At 44.2% G+C, this 18283-nt stretch overlaps 1 protein-coding gene across 1 annotated transcript in view; it reads right to left on the bottom strand.

Annotated features, from left to right (window-relative positions):
* The window catches only part of DDX46 (DEAD-box helicase 46), a 180923-nt gene that overhangs the window by 23037 nt on the left and 139603 nt on the right, over nt 1–18283 (bottom strand). The window contains exons 15-16 of the mRNA XM_078783905.1: nt 5562–5724; nt 2753–2946 (exon numbers count right to left, since the gene is read on the bottom strand). Coding sequence (XP_078640031.1) covers nt 2753–2946; nt 5562–5724 — 357 coding nt within the window. The remainder of the gene's footprint in view (nt 1–2752; nt 2947–5561; nt 5725–18283) is intronic.

The raw sequence follows: 18283 nt of genomic DNA, 5'->3' as shown, positions 1-18283 counted from the left end.
AGCGAGGGGACTAATCCCCCCTCAAAGGGGAACCATAGGCCGACGTTGGGTTCCGTAACAATATATATATATATATATATATATATATATATATATATATATATATATATATATATATACATACACATATAATCCTCAGAAACAAGCTTTTGAGAGGTTTGAAGAGGATTGATGGATGTGGTTTGCCAGGTAAGTTGAAGGTATGGTGTTTGAAGTCTGGGTTGATGCCACGAGTATTGTGGCCATTGATGATGTATGATATTGCAATTGGGCATGTGGAGAGGATGGAGGTTGTGGTGAGTGGGTTTATGGTGAGTGGGTTTGTGAGGAGGTGGTTGGGAGTGCCACGCTGTTTGACGAACATTGCCTTTTATGGTCAGGGTGGAAAACTCCAGTTTCCCTTGACATCATTAACCGAGGAGTTTAAGGTGGTGAGGGTGCGGGAGTTCATGATGTTGCGGGATTCAAGTGATTCAGTGGTAAAGAATGCTCTCCCAGAGAAGAAGGGAAGTCGGAAGTGGAATGCAAGAGCAGAGGTGGACGAGATGGAGGAGCGGTTGCAACAGGAGGAGGTCATGGGGATGGTACAGCATGGGAAGCATGGCTTGGGGTGGATGGAGCATGAGCGATGGGGAAAGGCATGTGTGAAAGAGAGGAGGAAGATGGTTGAGAGGGAGTTGAGAAGAAAGGAAGGAGGGGAGATATGTGAAAGCAGTCGGTCAGGCACAGCAAGATGCTTGGACTAAGTGGGAAGGTGTGCGGGTGAGGATATTGAAGTGGCAAGAGATTTGGAGGATGGAGCCAATATTGTTGAATTTCCTGTTGCGGGCAACGTATGATGTGCTTCCGTCACCAGTAAACTTGAGATTGTGGGGGTTGTTGCAGGAGGAGAGATGTTATTTGTGTGGAGGTGTGGGAACGGTGCAGCATGCACTGAGTGCATGCTCAGTAGCATTGGCGGCAGGAAGATACAGGTGGCGACATGATCAGGTGCTGGCGGTGGTGGTGCAGATGGTGCAACAAAAGGTGCTGAGATCGAGAGAGAGAAGAGTGGAGAAGGAGACTGATGGGGGAGAGGTGTGGTTTGTCAAAGAGAACAAGTGGAAAGAGGTGGAAAGAGGAGGAGGAGGTGGAAAGCAAGAGGGCTGTCAGATGCTTGTGATTGGCAGGTGGTGGCAGACCTAAAGCCACAATTGGTATTCCCAGAGGAGATCTGTGTGACAAGGTTGCGGCCTGACATTGTCATTTAGTCAAGTGCAACAAGACAGGTCATCTTAGGGGAGTTGTCGGTACCTTGGGAAGAGAACATGGAGGAGGTGCACGAGAGGAAGAGAGGAAAGTACAGTGAGCTGGAGGCAGAGTGCCGGGAGAAGGGTTGGCGCGTTTCGTGTCAGCCATTTGAGGTGGGGTGTAGAGGGTATATTGGCAATTCCTTTTCTGCATTTCTTGCTAGGCTGGGAGTGTGTGGGACAGAAAGAAGGAGGATGTGTGACAAGGTGGCCCAGGTTGCCTTGAAAGGCTCATTTTGGATATGGAGGGAAGTTTAAGGAGGCATGTCGAACGGTGTAGGTTGGGTGTGTGTGTGTGGTGTGTGGTGTGTGGTGTGTGTGTGTGTGTGTGTGTGTGTGTGTGAATGATCTGGTGTGTTTTGTTGGTGAGTGGTGAAGGGTATAAAGGTGGGTGTTTGCGTGTTCCACCATGTTTGTTTGGTGCTGTGGATTCTGGATGTGGAGGTGTTGTTGTTGTTGTTGTTGTTGTTGTTGTTGTTCGCACTGGCTGGGGGTGGGGGTATGTACGCATCCAGATGCAGTTGCTGCATGTGGATGTGTATGTGCCCCTGCTGGCCCACCTTAGCTGACCGTATTGAGGTTGAAGGGCCGAAACGGGATGATGCTGAGGACCTCGACTGAGGACCCGGTCAGTGCGGCACACTTGTGACCAGGTGTTTTGAACTTATATATATATATATATATATATATATATATATATATATATATACACACATATACACACATATACATACATACATACATACATACATGTATGTATAAGCTTTGAAGCTTATATAAGCTCATAAGCTTATGAGCTTCTAAGCTTATATAAGCTTCTCAGCCTGGTGTTGGCTGAGCGGTTAGGGTGCCGGCTTGGGATCCTAGGATCCAGGGTTCGAATCCCGGTCGATCGCTGAATTAACGCCAGGGGGGTTCACTCAGCCTGTCATCCTTCCGAGGTCGGCAAATTGAGTACCAGCTTGCTGGGATGAATGATCACGGTGTGTACCCTGATTTAGAATAGGTACACCGTATCCCTGCGCATCGTAAGAGGCGACTAAGGGTTGGCGTCAGGAAGGGCATCCGGCCATAAAAACATTGCCTCAAACAGGGAACCATGATTGTCATGGGGCCCGCAAGGCTAACCCCCGCTCTAGCGGGGAAAATGGCCTTAAAACGATCATTCATTCATATACATACATACATACATACATACATACATATATATATATATATATATATATATATATATATGTATATATATATATATATATATATATATATATATATATATATATATATATATATATATATATATATATATATATATATATACATACCCCTTAAAACAGGAAAAGGAGAACAAAAAAAATTGACCAATTTGAAGACAGAAAGCATAAATCCCCCCAATGGTGGGAGTCTCACATATCTCGATCAACAAATCGTGCTTCCCATCCGAGGGTTTTATGCATAACAGTCACCTTATTCCCGGCACGGCCTGTGCGGCCCACGCGGTGGACGTAGTCCTCATAGTGATTTGGACAGTCAAAATTTATGACAAGAATTAGGTCTCGAACATCCAGACCACGAGCAGCCACTGATGTGGCTATGAGTAGACGGCATGCACCATTCTTGAAGTCACTGATAACGCTGTCACGATCGTACTGATCAATACCTGGTGAAAGATCAATCAACAAAGACAAACACATTCTCGAACAACAGTTCGCCAAACAAGAAAGGATTTATCCCAACTGGAATTTTGGTTAATGATCAAGAAATGGGCCTATCGGGTATCTACCAAAGAAGCTGAACCAGAACAAAAAGCAGAAACTAAATAAAATCATCAAAATTTCACTCAAAAACATGCCTATCCTCATAAAGGGAAACAATGTTTGTTTCCTACTGCAAAATAACATTTTTAATGCTACACCATTCAAAAAATCCATTATGTGTCCATTAGGAGTGGAAGTTATGAGGATCCGAGTTCAATCCTCATTCAAAAACAAGTTATTAAACTATTAATATTAAGAGTCGAAGAGAAATTAGAACTAGAAGATAAAACATGAGGACAGAAGGTTAAAAGACAAAGGGTGACGTAACTGAAAAGGGAGAGGATTAGAGAAACAAGAAGGAGGAAAACTAAAAAGAAAAAGTATTAATTAGATGACATGCACTGTAACCATTGAACAATTCTGCTACAAATATATAAAAATATATTTGTCTCGAAGAGTCTACTATAAACCGTGGAACCGCCTTTAAAGGCCATCTACTATATACCATGGGACCCCACTATTCACGGGGGATTCGTTCCTGGAAAATCCGCGAATTGTGAAACCGTGAAAAGAGGGGCATTGTTTCAATGGAAAACGGGGGGATAGGTTCCAGAGTCGCGAAAATCCGCGAATAGAGAGGAACAAACCGCGAATGGTGAAGCAAAATCCGCGAATGTCGACGATAATCTGCGAAGGTCGATAAAAATCCCGGAAATGGCGAGGCAAATCCCGCGAATGTCGGCGATAATCCCGTAAATGGCGAGGCAATTTCTCACGAATGTCAGCGACAATCCCGGAAATGGCGAGACAAATGCCGCGAATGTCGATGAAAATCCGTGAATGCATGCCGTGCCAGTTTCAATGGGGAAAGCGATACAGCTAATTGCACTCATAGATTCTGTGGAGTGTTTTCATTCTGCACAGTAACTCCCGGAGATGACATGTTACGCAGCTGGTGGAACATCCCACAATGCTCTCGATTTTAGTGCGGTAAAATTTGCGGCAGCAAAAGCCATGAAAGCGCAAAGCACACAGCAGTGAATGTAGGTCATGCTTGCAGATCGTAGATGTTTTTTTTTGCGAATGTCCAGCTGCTTTATGCATGGCTGGTGAAAAATGGGTTTTCTAAATAGCAGCTCGTGAAAAATTTTTTTTGCGCCCCCGAAAAACTTGGTGGAATTCGTGGAACACTGCCACAAACAGAAAAAAACCGCGATTTCGCGGAACACAGCCGCGAATAAAAAAAAAGCGACTTCGCAAGACGCGAATAGAGAAACAGGTCGCATTTTATCACCTGTGAATGCGAGGAACCACGAACAGCGGGGTCGACTGCATTCAAATATCGGAGCATAATCAAACAGGGATGTGCAAGGAGGACAAACACTATATGACGATAAATAAACAACATCAGACAGGGATAAACACTCAAGGTGAGCAGAGGGTAATATGGTTGCATTGCACCAAAATCAAAGAGATGAAAACAAAAGATTTTATATGCTAGACAGCTAGAGAATGCGAGGGTTATCCAACTCGATTACTCTTGAGGTGGAAATTTATTCACCAATGAGGAATTTTATTAAATATTTAATATGAATCACTTTGGAGTAAATTAAATTCATTAATTTAGGAAATGTCCCGCTGAGTGTGGTGAGAAAAGTGGTACCATTGTTGCAATGAGGTGACGGCACTTCCTCCAAGTTCAGTGGTTGTTTGTCTGTATAACAGTATTGTGTTGTCAGTTGTGTCATCTATGTTCGTCTGTATGTCCATATGTACGTGTGGCAACTCCCTTCATTACCAGCCTCAGATCATGTTTTAAAAAAAAAACACATTTTTATACATACATACATACATACATACAAACACACTAGATGTTCATTAATATGGATGGTCTTTGAGAGCAATTTAATAAGACAATTACACGGAATATTTTTTATTGAAACCATTCTATATTTACAAAGACTATTTTCAGACTGTTTAATGAGTCCATTGAGATACGTTTAAATATTCAATGATATCATGAACATTCATGAGGAGCTCAAAAATTACAATCCTTAACCATTTCACACCAACATAGATATTCACATTTGCAATGAGACTTACAACATCAAAGTTTCCAAATCACCTGCCTGCTGAAAACTACAGGACAAATGCCTGGCCTTGCATTTTAATGGTTTTACCCAATTGTCTATTCCCCATGGGCTGCCATTAATGCAGTGCTGTCCTCTTCAAGTTAATCTGCATGGGTTTCTATGTCATGTGCAGAAAACTAAGTTTGGGGCGAAGGAAGGTTAATCACCCATCATGAATGACAACAACAATATAATATTTACATTTTTGTAAATGAGGGTTAAAAATTAAGCTTCAGAAAGGCAGCGTTTCTGTGTGTACACATGACCAAAAGGAAAAGGGATCGAATAAACAATCTGTGACAGCAGAACAAGAATGCACATGTTTACATCAAATGATACTCTGTGGTTGCATCAAATGAATCACTCAATCCGAGAAGTGCTCATACCTCCATGTAGAGACAAGCAAGGGTAGGAGGCCTTCAGCAATTCCTTGAGGAGTCCATCAGCATGTTCCTGCTTGTCCACAAATACCAACACAGCTCCCTTCTCCTGGTACAAGCCCAGAAGCTCGAGTAGCTTGTAGAATTTCATATCCTCTTCGATTACAATCTGCAAGTGTGGTTGTGGTGATTACACAGGTATTTCAAAAAGGCTTCGAAGCCTCAACATATCGACTTGGTTTGATATCTAACCTCGGTTTGATATGATTTGATTCCCTAATCAGGAGAATAAGGGGATAAATGAAAAAGTGAGGAACCAGGCTGAAGTTTGGGACAGTGAAGAGGTGAGGGGTTCTGAGGAAGGGTTTAAATTTCAAACAAATCTAACAAATCTTCTTTGACTCAGACTTTATTTCTAAAATGCTAAAAGAGAATAAACTAGAAGACAGGGCAGCATTTAGAATCATACGAACATAATCATAAGACTTTAAACAAACAAACAAAAAAATACCAATTTTGGGAGCACCCTCCCTACCCCACCCCATATACCTCCTCAGACCCCAATTTTTCTAATTCCATGAACAAACTTTGGTACATCACGGGTGATGAAGGTTGTGGTGAAGTTTCATCTAAATTGCGTGTGTAGTTTCTGGGAAGAAAGCAAATACCTATTTTGGGGGGCAACTACCTATTTTGGGGAAGAAAGCAAATACCTATTTTGGGGGGCAACCCCCCCCCCCCCATGACCCCTAAGGGGCAAATTTTTTTAACGCCGTGAACAAACTTTGGCCACAATCCCTTCAGCGGTTTCGGAGAAGAAGTTGCAAGTGTTTCTGGACGGACGGACGGACGACGCGCCATCGCATAAGCTCCCCTAAGGCCAAAAAATATATATTTCCAGTCTCTGGTCAGCGCACGCATCGATTTTGACCCTGCGCGTCAACAATTTTTTTTTTTCAAATTTCCAACGGTACCTACAACAGCGCGCGCCGTCTATATATAGAGCAGATCATAAATTATAGAGCACATTAAACATAAACAATGCCGCGCCGCCTCAAGTATTCGTGCCTCGCGGGAATTGCGCTGCCGGATCATAACACATGTATATTAAAATGACGGCTTTGTGAAAACTAGGACAAACATTGTGAGTCAAATTAGTTCTTTTGTGGTCTAAATATGCCGCTTATTTCTGTATCTCTTGTTTGTGGAGTGAAAACTCTTCGACCTTTCGGCATTGTATCGTGTGATGGCTCGGCAAGTCTTCTTTATGTGTACGAATCGGTGTGCAATGGGCAGTGCTGATCAATTTGTTCTGGACGCAGAACACGCTGGATCAAAGCCTCAAAGGTCACTGCGATGGTTGGATCGTCCCCCGGCGGATTTTTCCAAGCTATCCCCCTTACGGAACAAGTTAGTGACTGTCTGGAATTCGGGAAGTATTTTAAATTCGTGGTAGACGTGCCAGTTGTTCAAAAGAGGGCCGCGGTGACTAATGCTTTTGAACTCATGATGCAGTCTGCCAAAGAAACATGCCTGTCCTGTGACGACAGACACGACACGAAAAAATGCGAAGTTCGAACTTTACAACTCCATCCTAACGTTTTTGCGTGCCGGTGACCGCGGTTGAAGGAGGGAATATCTACACCTTGGAGAACATTTTGTGGGGGTTCTCTGCGATACACTTTGGATGTTAGACCCCCATAGACCAACAGCAGCTGTGTGGAGTTCCTCACATTTTTGACTCTTTTACGAGATTTAATGACCCCAGAAAACATAAGCACTTGCCACAGCGACTCAACCATGATGAATTTGTGACACTATCACAGCAGCTCTTCAACATTTAAGAACAGGTATGAACGTCATGATCAAAATCACTATCCTATAAATCCCTAGCTATATATTATGATTTGCCAATACCTGATTCACTGTCTGCTCTCGCTACGTGAGTCAGGCATGCAGCTACGTTACAAGATCTGCATCTTTTTGCATGTATAAGTTTTGTCATACACAGAATTTTTACCTGGTATAAAGCTATATTTTCATACTTGCTTTTCCATCTGCACACTTGTGAACGTGTAGTGAAAAATGTTGTTCACATCTGATTCATATTTTTTTTTTTTTTTTTTTGTATACTGAATCGAGGCTCGTGAAAGAGCTAACATTTATTTCACAAACAAATCAACCAGACAAACAAAACACACAAAAGGAGGGAGCGGAAGACAAGATGGGGAGAGAAGGGGAAGCACACAACCACAACATTTGAGAGCAGGGAGAAGTGTGGGAGGGAGAGGGCTTGGGGGCAGGAGGCGTGGGAGGGGGAGGGCGGGGGGGAGAGGTATAAAACACAAGGGGACCGAAATTAGCGGGGGTAGAAAAGATCAAGGTTTTGGATGGGGGAGGATAAGAGATGGTGGTGAACAGCTGTTTTAAAGACCTGGAGGGTGCAGTGGGATTGAAGAGAGTGAGGGAGTTTGTTCCAGAGGCGGGAGAAAAGAGGAATGAAGGAGTGAAGGTGTGCAGAAAGTCTTGATTTTGGCAGTTTAACCATAAGAGGGTTGCAGGCAGATCTTGTGCGACCTGTAGGAATATTTGGGGGACAGAGCCCAGAGAGGGCTGGGGGGGCAAGGCCAGAGAGGAGTCGGTAGAAGACGGAAAGACCACCAACCTGCCTGCGGTGAGTGAGTGAAAGGCCCTTGGAGTTAGCTTCATCGTGGGAGATTCCAATGATTCTGAACGCTTTGGTTTCAACAGCGTGAAGACGGGCTAGGTGTGAGGCAGGAGCACCAGACCAGAGGGGAGAGCAGTATTCCATAGAGCTGCGGATGAAAGCCTTGTATGTGGTGAGGAGCTCAGGTGTGCCAAGGAAGGACTTCGCACGACGGAGGATGCCCAGTCGGCGACTGGCTTTGGAAGCCAGATTTGAAATGTGGTTTTCCCAGGAAAGATCATGGCAGATAGTGGGACCCAAAAGCTTGAGTGACAGAACTTCTTGGAGAGGATTATTCAGAAAGTGGATGGGAGGGTTTTCCAGTCGGTCTTTTCGGAGAGACATCGTAAGAGTGTGAGATTTATCAGGATTGAAAGACATGTTCCATTTGTTTGCCCAGTCTGTGATTTTGTCCAGGTCTGCAGAGAGTGAGGAGGCTGCAGACTGCCGATCTGAGGGATTAGGAATGGAGCGACAGAGAGTAGAGTCGTCAGCAAAGAGATAGAGAGGATTTTCAAGAGAGTCAGAGAGATCATTGATGAAGACCAGAAAAAGCACAGGGCCCAGAACACTACCTTGGGGAACTCCAGCCTGAACAGGAAGAGGAGATGAGAGAAACCCATTCAGGGCCACACGTTGACTACGACCAGAGAGGAAGTCCGCCAGCCATGCGTGGAGATTTCAATGGATACCAAAGGAGGAGAGTTTGGTGAGCAGAGCAGGGTGCCAGACCGTATCGAAGGCACGTGAAATGTCAAGGGAGACAGCTCTAATTTCCTGTTTGGCGTTGAGGACCTCCATCCATTGTTGAGAAAGCAGAAGCAGCATGTCCAGAGTAGAGTGACCAGGTCTGAAACCAAATTGATGATCAGAGATCAAGCCATTGGAGAAGAAGAAAGATTTCATATCTGAAGCAATGATGGATTCCATGACTTTGCTGATAATTGGGAGAAGGCTGATTGGTCTGTAGTTGCTGGGATCTGTTTTTGCACCTTTTTTGTGCAAAGCGGTGATGTTGGCTGATTTCCAAGCAGATGGCAGATGACCTTGAGCAAAAGAGAGGGTGAAGAGAACAGAAAGAGGGAGTGAAAGAGCAGAAGAACATGATTTTAGGACCCGTGGGCTGATGCCGTCAGGACCAGTTGCAGAATCAGAGTCGAGGGTTGAAGTATTTCAAACTGACTTTGATCTATACCTAGATTGTACTGACACTATTTTCATGCAGTCCTAAATAGGGATCAGTGCTGGTGGTTTAAGTCATCCAGCATGATCAGCAATACATCACAGGTGAGGGGTATTGGGTATCTTGAAAATGCTGCTACCTTGCCTACTTGTAGAAATATAGTAAGGGCATTTTATGAGATATTTCACAAATCTGTTAACTAAATTGTTACCAAAAAATTTCTTCACCAATATGTTTGTAAAGGTGTGTAATAACATGTGTTAAAATGTTGAAGTTCAACTCCCGTGGGAAACCCAGAAAAAAAGCTGTTGAATTCGGGTAACGAAAAATTATTTTCGAGAATTTTTATTTTTTTTAATCGGCCCTTAAGTAACTTATGAGGGGTCAAATAAGGGTTTTTCATGATTCTGAGTTGATTGTTAACATTTATATTTTCACTTTTACATTTACACACAAAGTAGCTTTTATTTCACATACATATATAATACTCAAGAGTTATTTCTCATTCACAATGTCAGAAGTTTCAACAGTCATTGTCTATGTCTTCTTCAGACTCAACAACATCATGACTGCAGTTTCTGCATGTAATGCCATTACAGACTCCACAGGCCGAGATGCACGTGACCCCATTCTTCTTGCAGCTGCATCGCCGGTTGCTGCAATCTCCATGACAATTACAGCTCGTGAACTGCAATAGCTCCTCAGGAGCCGTGGGGTCCAGTGTTGGAACTGGCTCATACCCATGCACACCTATTGTCCATCCATAGTCACTGGGGTTCAGAGACATGCTCTGTAGAAGGATCCAGTCCCGGGTCTGCAGGTAGGCACGGAGTGAATGTTGTGCAGCTGCACCCTCTGTTGGAGGTAGAGTCTCTGGTTTGATCACTCCTGCCACTGCCTTCCTTGAGAACATGTTGTACCGAATTTCACCCAATGTAGTATCTCGTCCATGGTAAATGTACTTGAAAATCGCAGTACCAGCCTGAATCACTGTTTCCTTGGTGGCTTCTGTGTCAAGGAAGAAGGAGGGAGTGTTTCCGTGAATAGAGACAATGTTTAAATCTATATTGTCTCCAACAAACTGAGTGACTGCATTGTTTGTTTCCCCAACCTCCATAAAGACCACCTGATCATTACTTGACAATTCACTTTCACTGGCTGGCACTTTGGCTGTCATCACTGATTGATCCTCAAGCGCAGCATCAACCGCAACTTCATCATTGATCTGTTCATCGGTTTCCTCCACAATGGTGTCAAGAGTGCCAGAAGTATCTGGAACATCATCTCCACTCCTACTATTAAGGAAGCAGTATTTGTAGTTTTGTGTCTCCGTGTAAGACTCAGTGTATCCCAGCCGGTGGAACTTGTTGAGCATCCATTTTGACCCAAATCTATGATCAAGTTGTATGGCAAGCCCCATTTGGTGTAGCAATACTCCAGACCGAGGTCGACAGGCCTTAATAAAATTCTGACCCCAAACGGCAACTCTTTCGTCTGTCTTGACAATCGGTCTCAAGAACATCTGAAGGCTTGCAGGAACAAGTGTCAGCTGACTATCGATGTCAGTCATACTGTGTGTGGTGGGGTATGACTTTGGACCTAAATCAATCAAGGCAATATCATTGGATATGAACTTGAGTGCCGTCTTTATGATCTGAGTCTTCTCATCTCCATGGTCAAGATTAGCATGATGCTCTCGCAGAATATTGTCGGTGCCATCTTTGAGACAGAGTACATCTGCCCTTCTTTCCTGTGTTGTGAAATACAAGGTGTCTTCGTATTTCTCTAGAAGTTTTATCTTTAGCCAATGCTTTGAATAAGAAAGGCTCTTCTCTGGTGACTGATCAAACTCCTGCAGCTTTTCATGGACTTGGTCCATGTTCATTACCCCATGCTCTAATTCTGAGTCTAACCATTCGCAGAATTCAATAAAAACTGCCTCTCGCTCCTCATCAATACTCCTCTGTCCTCTCTTCCTTTTTCCTTCCTCATCAGTCTTGGACAAACTGTCACCTCTCGCAAACATAAGTTTGCATCGCAAATGGTACAGTGTTTCTTCTGCTACCAAGTCGTTGATCCCTTCCAGGCGTCCAGTGACTTCAGTGCCCCAGTCATCCCCGCGACTCCGTGCTGTCTTCAGCAAGCTTGCCTTCAGTGTATCTGCAGTCAAATGATCTGGCACTCTGTATTTCTTTCTAGCTTGTGCTGGATTATTTTTGTAGAGCTGGGCTGGTTGGTTGCAAAGAATGCATACATCCTTATACAGGAGGTCAACTGACTGTGATCTTCTAGAACTGCAGCCAGTTGATGAACTGAACTCACAAGTAGTGCGTCTTCTCTTCAACTTTGATGACTCTTTCTCTGCCTTTGATGCTTGAGCTGACTTCTTGGTGGTTGCAACAAAGTTGTTGTACAGATCATTTTTACACTTCTGGTGGTACCTCAGTTTTCCTTCCTTTTGAGCCTCCTTCATATGTTCCACAACAGTAACATTTTCGACAGTTTCTGCTTGTTTCAATAAAGTTGAGTATCCCTTTGGAGTTGCCTGTATGAGCCTTTCAGCTGGTGTATCCGAGCGTGCACAGATGAAGCAATTGAGCACAGGTGGAGTAACGTCTTCATCCATATTGCTAGACTCCATGTCCTGCAAAGTAGAAAATGAGATATATTTAGAAATTATTTTTCCACAAAGGAGTGTCTGTGGTGAAATATAAATGTTAACAATCAACTCAGAATCATGAAAAACCCTTATTTGACCCCTCATAAGTTACTTAAGGGCCGATAAAAAATTAAAAAAATTCTCGAAAATAATTTTTCGGTACCCGAATTCAACAGCTTTTTTTCTGGGTTTCCCACGGGAGTTGACCTTCAACATTTTAACACATGTTATTACACACCTTTACAAACATATTGGTGAAGAAATTTTTTGGTAACAATTTAGTTAACAGATTTTCATATGTTTCCCTTACTAATAGTACAACAAGGTATTCACACCATGTTTGTATTTTTTTTTTAAACCACTTGTTTACCAACCATGCAAGTCAGTCTATAATATGCTTGAAGAACTTAATGATTTTCAGAATAAATACATTTTAAAATAACTTAAGCTTGTGTTCATTATTTACAAAAAGGCCTACCTATCCTAAAAAACCGAAAGGCCTATTAGATCACAGAACGACTTTGTTCAAGAGGGTTCCAAACCTTTTATTTCAGAGGGGTTTGTGTCACTGGATGGAGACTTGACTAAACGGTACAGGATGACACACATCCCATGTGGAGTTTGCCAGAATGAAGGAAACCATGTTTGATCGGTGGTGTGATTTGAAGGGGATTGGGAAAGACTTCAAACTGTTGCGACAATTGATCTTGGTGGAGGAATTCAAACAGTGTGTGCACGCGGACATTAAAGTACATCTGGAGGAAAAGAAGGTACCAGAGTTGTATCCATAACAGTAGACTGTCGATAACAGAGTTGTAAAGGCCTACGGATTCGTCACTTCCGTTGTGGTGGTTTGCATCCACTGTAAATATTTCTGATTCCATGTACAGGGTCCGTCAGGGAGGTGTGACGATTTTCAGAAAACTCGTACACAGTTATTTTTAGTCGAATTTCAATTTTTATTTTTTTTAAAGACTACATACGTATATAATGCCATGTAATACACTGTAACAAAGACATTTTAAAAATGTAATTCACGTTTGAAAAATGACATCATCTAAATGGCGGCCGTTCTTGTCCAAGCATTCTAGCAGACGCGCGGAAAAGTTCCAGCATTTCTCAGCACAGCAGCATCCCTCAGCAGTTCCAGAATTCTTTCTGTGAACGTAAACCGCCGTACGAAATCATTCTGCTGTAGTTCTTGAACCACCATGATTTTGTACGCGTGATAATGAAGGTCCAAGTGCAAAATTCGACGAACTGATCTGTCTGACATCCGTAGAGCGCGAGCGTGCCGTACCGCTGACTGACGAGGGCTGGCCTCCACAGCTTGTCGAACCCTTTCGATGTTTTCCGGGGTCCTAACGGTTCGATCACCTCCCCGAGCTGCTCCCGGCCTCACAGATCCAGTTGTCCTGAAGTTTTTTACCCACTTCAATATTGGGTTTCGAGACGGAATGGCGCCCCGTCGACCAACATTGAAGTAAGTACGAAATCTGCGCTGTGTAAGCACCACCGAACTACCCGTTTGAATAAACGTCTCAACAACAAAGACGCGATGTTCAATCGTCCACAGCTCCATGGCTACTGAAATGGCGCCTAACAACGAGTAACCAACAGCCATCACGCATGCGCGAGACCCCCCACTTGCATTGTTATACCCAATTCAAACATGAATTACATTTTTTAAATGTCTTTGTTACAGTGTATTAAATGGCATTATATATGTAGTCTTTAAAAAAAAAAAAATTGAAATTCGACTAAAAATAACTGTGTACGAGTTTTCTGAAAATCGTCACACCTCCCAGACCCTGTACTATTATTGTTTTCAAAAGGTTTATTGTCGATGAACTGTTTTCAAAAGGTAAAAAGTTAATGTTGAAAGAAACAGGAAACCGGATCGGGAACCGGATGACGAAGAGGAAGAAGAGAAAAGAGGGCGGAGCGAGTGAGTCGGACAAGAAGGAGCCGAGCTACTTGCGGTTTGGAGCGAACGTTGGCGAGCAAGAGTCACAAGCGAACTCTCGGGTTTCCTGGGAAAGGGGTCCCTGCGACAGAGTTGTCATCGCTGACCGATCAACCTGTGTGTCAGGTGTTTTGGCGGTGGATTCCGAGGAGAATTATCGCCGGGCCGTTACGTCTCAGAAACGGGTCGTCGGCCATTTTGACCCGCACGCTTCGAGCGTCGAGCAAGGTCTTTGCTTCGTCAGCCGTTTTCAATGCTTTCAGACGTATCTGGCGTGTGTGTGTGCACCGTGGCTTGAAGATTAATTTGCGGTTCGCTGACTGTGAGCCGTGAAAGTCCATACCCGAGGGTGGGATTTCCCAGTCACCTTGAGGGCGCCTTTGTGCAGCTTTGGGGCTGTGTGACTGTACTTGCCATCCGCATGGGATTCTGGTCTCGATTGGACATCGTTCTGGCGATCGCTGGAGCGAATCAACTTTGGGCTTGAAGCCGGGAATAAGAGACATTGGGGATGTTCTTGTTTCACTCATTTGGAGCACAGTGAGTTATATATTACAAAACTGATGGTACCATCATAGGACATATTGATTGTACTTTTGATTACTATTATTGTTGTCCTGTTATTCTTGTGTGATCTTAATACAATATTTGTTTGTGAGTAACAATTGGGGTGGCTTCTCCATTGATCTTTGACATACAGAATAATACATTTTTCTGCCGTGACTCCTCTCGGGGCTCGGAGGTACACCGTGACCAGGGGGTCGGGGAGGAGCACGTAACAGAAATTGGGGGCTCGTCCAATTGGCTCGGGGGCTCGAAATTGGGATCCTCGTCTGGGATTTAATTCCCTGATAACATTCGTCTGTGATAGAATTCCCGAACATTCCCAGAATTCCCAAATTTTGAATTTTTCTAACATTCCCAAATTTTTAAAAAAAATTGGAAATTTTTGTGTGAAGGTTAACAGGTGCCAACTAATAGTCACCATGGTGTTTGACGCAGAAAGGTTTGCGGCGTCCCCTAATGAGGCACAGTTCCTAGCGTTAAAAAGATCGGAACTCTTGAGATTGGCCAACCATTTTAAATTGGAGGTCCGAGCTCATATGAAGAAAGCAGAGATGCAGACATTGGTGGTAGAATCTCTGGTGGGACAGGGAACATGGACAGAGGTAACCTTATAATAATAATAATAATAATGCATTTATTTTATATAGCGCTTTTCAGGAAGCCCAAAGACGCTTTGACAGAGTGCAAAACATAACGCATAGCAAAACATAAAGACAATTGCAAAAAAAGAAGAATCAATAGGGAAATATTCAAAGCACAAAGGAGGGAGAAGGAGAGGAGATAGTCAGGGGTTAGATGCTGTGGGTTAAATGTTGAATGCAGTGTTGAACAGGTGGGTCTTGAGTGATGTTTTGAATGTGGTGAGTGAGGAGGAGTCTCTGATGGTGTGAGGTAGCGAGTTCCAGAGGGTGGGAGCAGCGATGGAGAAGGCCCTGTCCCCCCAGGATCTAAATTTGGTCCGGATGGGGGGGGTCAGGAGGTTGGTACCAGCAGAGCGGAGGTTGCGGGTGGGAGTGTGTCTGGAGAGGAGGTCAGCCAGGTAGGATGGGGCCAGGTTATGGAGGGCTTTGTAGGTCAAGAGGAGGATTTTGTACTGGATTCTCTGGGAGATGGGGAGCCAGTGAAGCTTGTAAAGGACGGGGGTGATGTGGTCACGGGTCCGTGAATGGGTGAGTAGACAGGCAGCGGAGTTCTGAATGTATTGGAGTTTATTGGTGATTGTTGAGGGTGAACCATAAAGGAGGCTATTGCAGTAGTCCAGACGGGAAGTGATGAAGGCGTGGATGAGGGTTTCTGCAGCCACAGAGGAGAGGGATGGACGGAGACGGGCGATGTTTTTCAGGTGGAAGAAGGCTGTCTTTGTGATCTGTTTAGTGTATTTGTCGAAGGAGACATTGGGGATGTTCTTGTTTCACTCATTTGGAGCACAGTGAGTTATATATTACAAAACTGATGGTACCATCATAGGACATATTGATTGTACTTTTGATTACTATTATTGTTGTCCTGTTATTCTTGTGTGATCTTAATACAATATTTGTTTGTGAGTAACAATTGGGGTGGCTTCTCCATTGATCTTTGACATACAGAATAATACATTTTTCTGCCGTGACTCCTCTCGGGGCTCGGAGGTACACCGTGACCAGGGGGTCGGGGAGGAGCACGTAACAGAAATTGGGCGTAACCTTGGATTGGTTACCCGAGGAAAAAGAAAATGTGGAGCTCCGGAAAATGGAGATGAAACTGCAGAGCCAGGAAAGGTTAAAAGAGTTGGAATGGAAAGCCGAGGAGAGAAGAGCAGAGGAAAGGAGAGCTGAAAGAGAACTCTTGGAAAGAAGGGCAGAACAGGAACGAGAACTCGAGGAAAAAAGAGTAGAACAGGAACGAGAAGCCGAGAAGAGAAGAGCAGAGGAAAGGAGAACTGAAAGGGAACTCGAAGAAAGAAGAGAAAAGGAAAGAGCAGAGGAAAGGAGAGCCGAAAGGGAGTTAAAGGAACGTGACATGGAGTATCAGAAGGAAGTTAAACTCAAGGAGCTGGAATTAATGGGAGAACGGAGAGAAGTCGTATCCATGCCGGCTAGTTCGACAACTAGTCAGAACACCTGGGATGTTAGTAAGCATGTGAGGCTGGTTCCACACTTCAATGAAAAGGAGGTAGCCAAGTTTTGTTTACACTTTGAGAAAGTGGCTCAAATGATAAAATGGCCTGTGGGGTCCTGGACTATGTTAGTGCAAAGTGTTCTGGTGGGTAAAGCTCAAGATATATTTTCGGCTTTACCGATCGACAAATGTACAGATTATGAGGAAGTGAAGAAAGCCATTCTCAAAGCCTATGAATTGGTCCCTGAAGCTTACCGGCAAAAATTCCAGAATGCCAGGAAGAGGGAGAGTGAGACCCATGTGGAGTTTGCCAGAATGAAGGAAACCATGTTTGATCGGTGGTGTGATTCGAAGGGGATTGGGAAAGACTTCGAACTGTTGCGACAATTGATCTTGGTGGAGGAATTCAAACAGTGTGTCCACGAGGACATTAAAGTACATCTGGAGGAAAAGAAGGTACCAGAGTTGTATGAGGCAGCAACCGTGGCCGATGACTATGCCTCGACACACAGGATGGGGTTCCACAAACCTAACTTTCCGCCTAGAGTTCGCCAGGGGAGTTATGGTACATCCGGTGCGGAGAACGAATATTCATGAGGGCGGCCTAGAGATGACTATGAGGACAAATCTGATACCGCGACTTTTAGGGATCAGAAGACGACAGTTCCAAGACAGACTTATCTTCTGGGGGGCTCGAGGCAGACCACGAGTTTTTCCTCTGGGCCTACTTGCGTTTTTTGCAAGAATCCTGGACATTTGATGTCCCAATGTTATGCCCTGGAAAGGAAAAATCAGGAGTGGAGTCAGACTAGTACAACTCCGGATGCATTGGCAAATGCGAGAAATCGTCCTTGGAGGACAGTGCCTTGTGAAGGTTCCCATGCCAAAGTTATGGCATCACAGAACGACCTTGTTCAAGAGGGTTACAAACCTTTTATTGTCCCCCGTCGCACCGCGGAGCGAAAGGGGGACTATGGTTTTCCCCTCCGTCCGTGTGTACATCCGTCCGTCCATCCGTCCGTCCGTCCGTCCGTGCGTGCAGGCGTGCGTGCGTGTGTACGTGTGTGCGTAAGCGAAGGACCGCATTCGAATTTGGTGTGTGGGTGCAACCCACGTCAATATCCAAGATGGCCGCCGCCATGTATGTCTGATGCCATGTATGTCTGAACCTTGTGAGCGGAATATCTTGAAAAATAAGCGAAGTACCAACTTCTAATCTGGTGTGTGGGTGTATCTAAGCATAAAGAAGAACCCTCTTGAAAATTGGGTCGCCACGTCAAAATCCAAGATGGCCACCGCCATGTATGTCTGAACCTTGTGAGCTGAATATCTTGAAAAATAAGCGAAGTACCAACGTCTAATCTGGTGTGTGGGTGTATCTAGGCACAAGGAAGGAAGCTATTGAAAATTGGGTCGCCATGTCAAAATCCAAGATGGCCGCCGCCATGTATGTCTGAACCTTGTGAGCGGATTATCTTGAAAAATAAGCGAAGTACCAACTTCTAATCTGGCGTGTGGTTGTATCTAGGCATAAGGAAGAACGCTA

This window comes from Myxine glutinosa, chromosome 8 (genome assembly GCF_964187855.1).
Source record: "Myxine glutinosa chromosome 8, kmMyxGlut1.1, whole genome shotgun sequence".
NCBI classification, from domain to species: domain Eukaryota; kingdom Metazoa; phylum Chordata; class Myxini; order Myxiniformes; family Myxinidae; genus Myxine; species Myxine glutinosa.
Note: the sequence above shows the minus strand (reverse complement) of the source record. Positions and strands in the feature narration are given on the sequence as shown.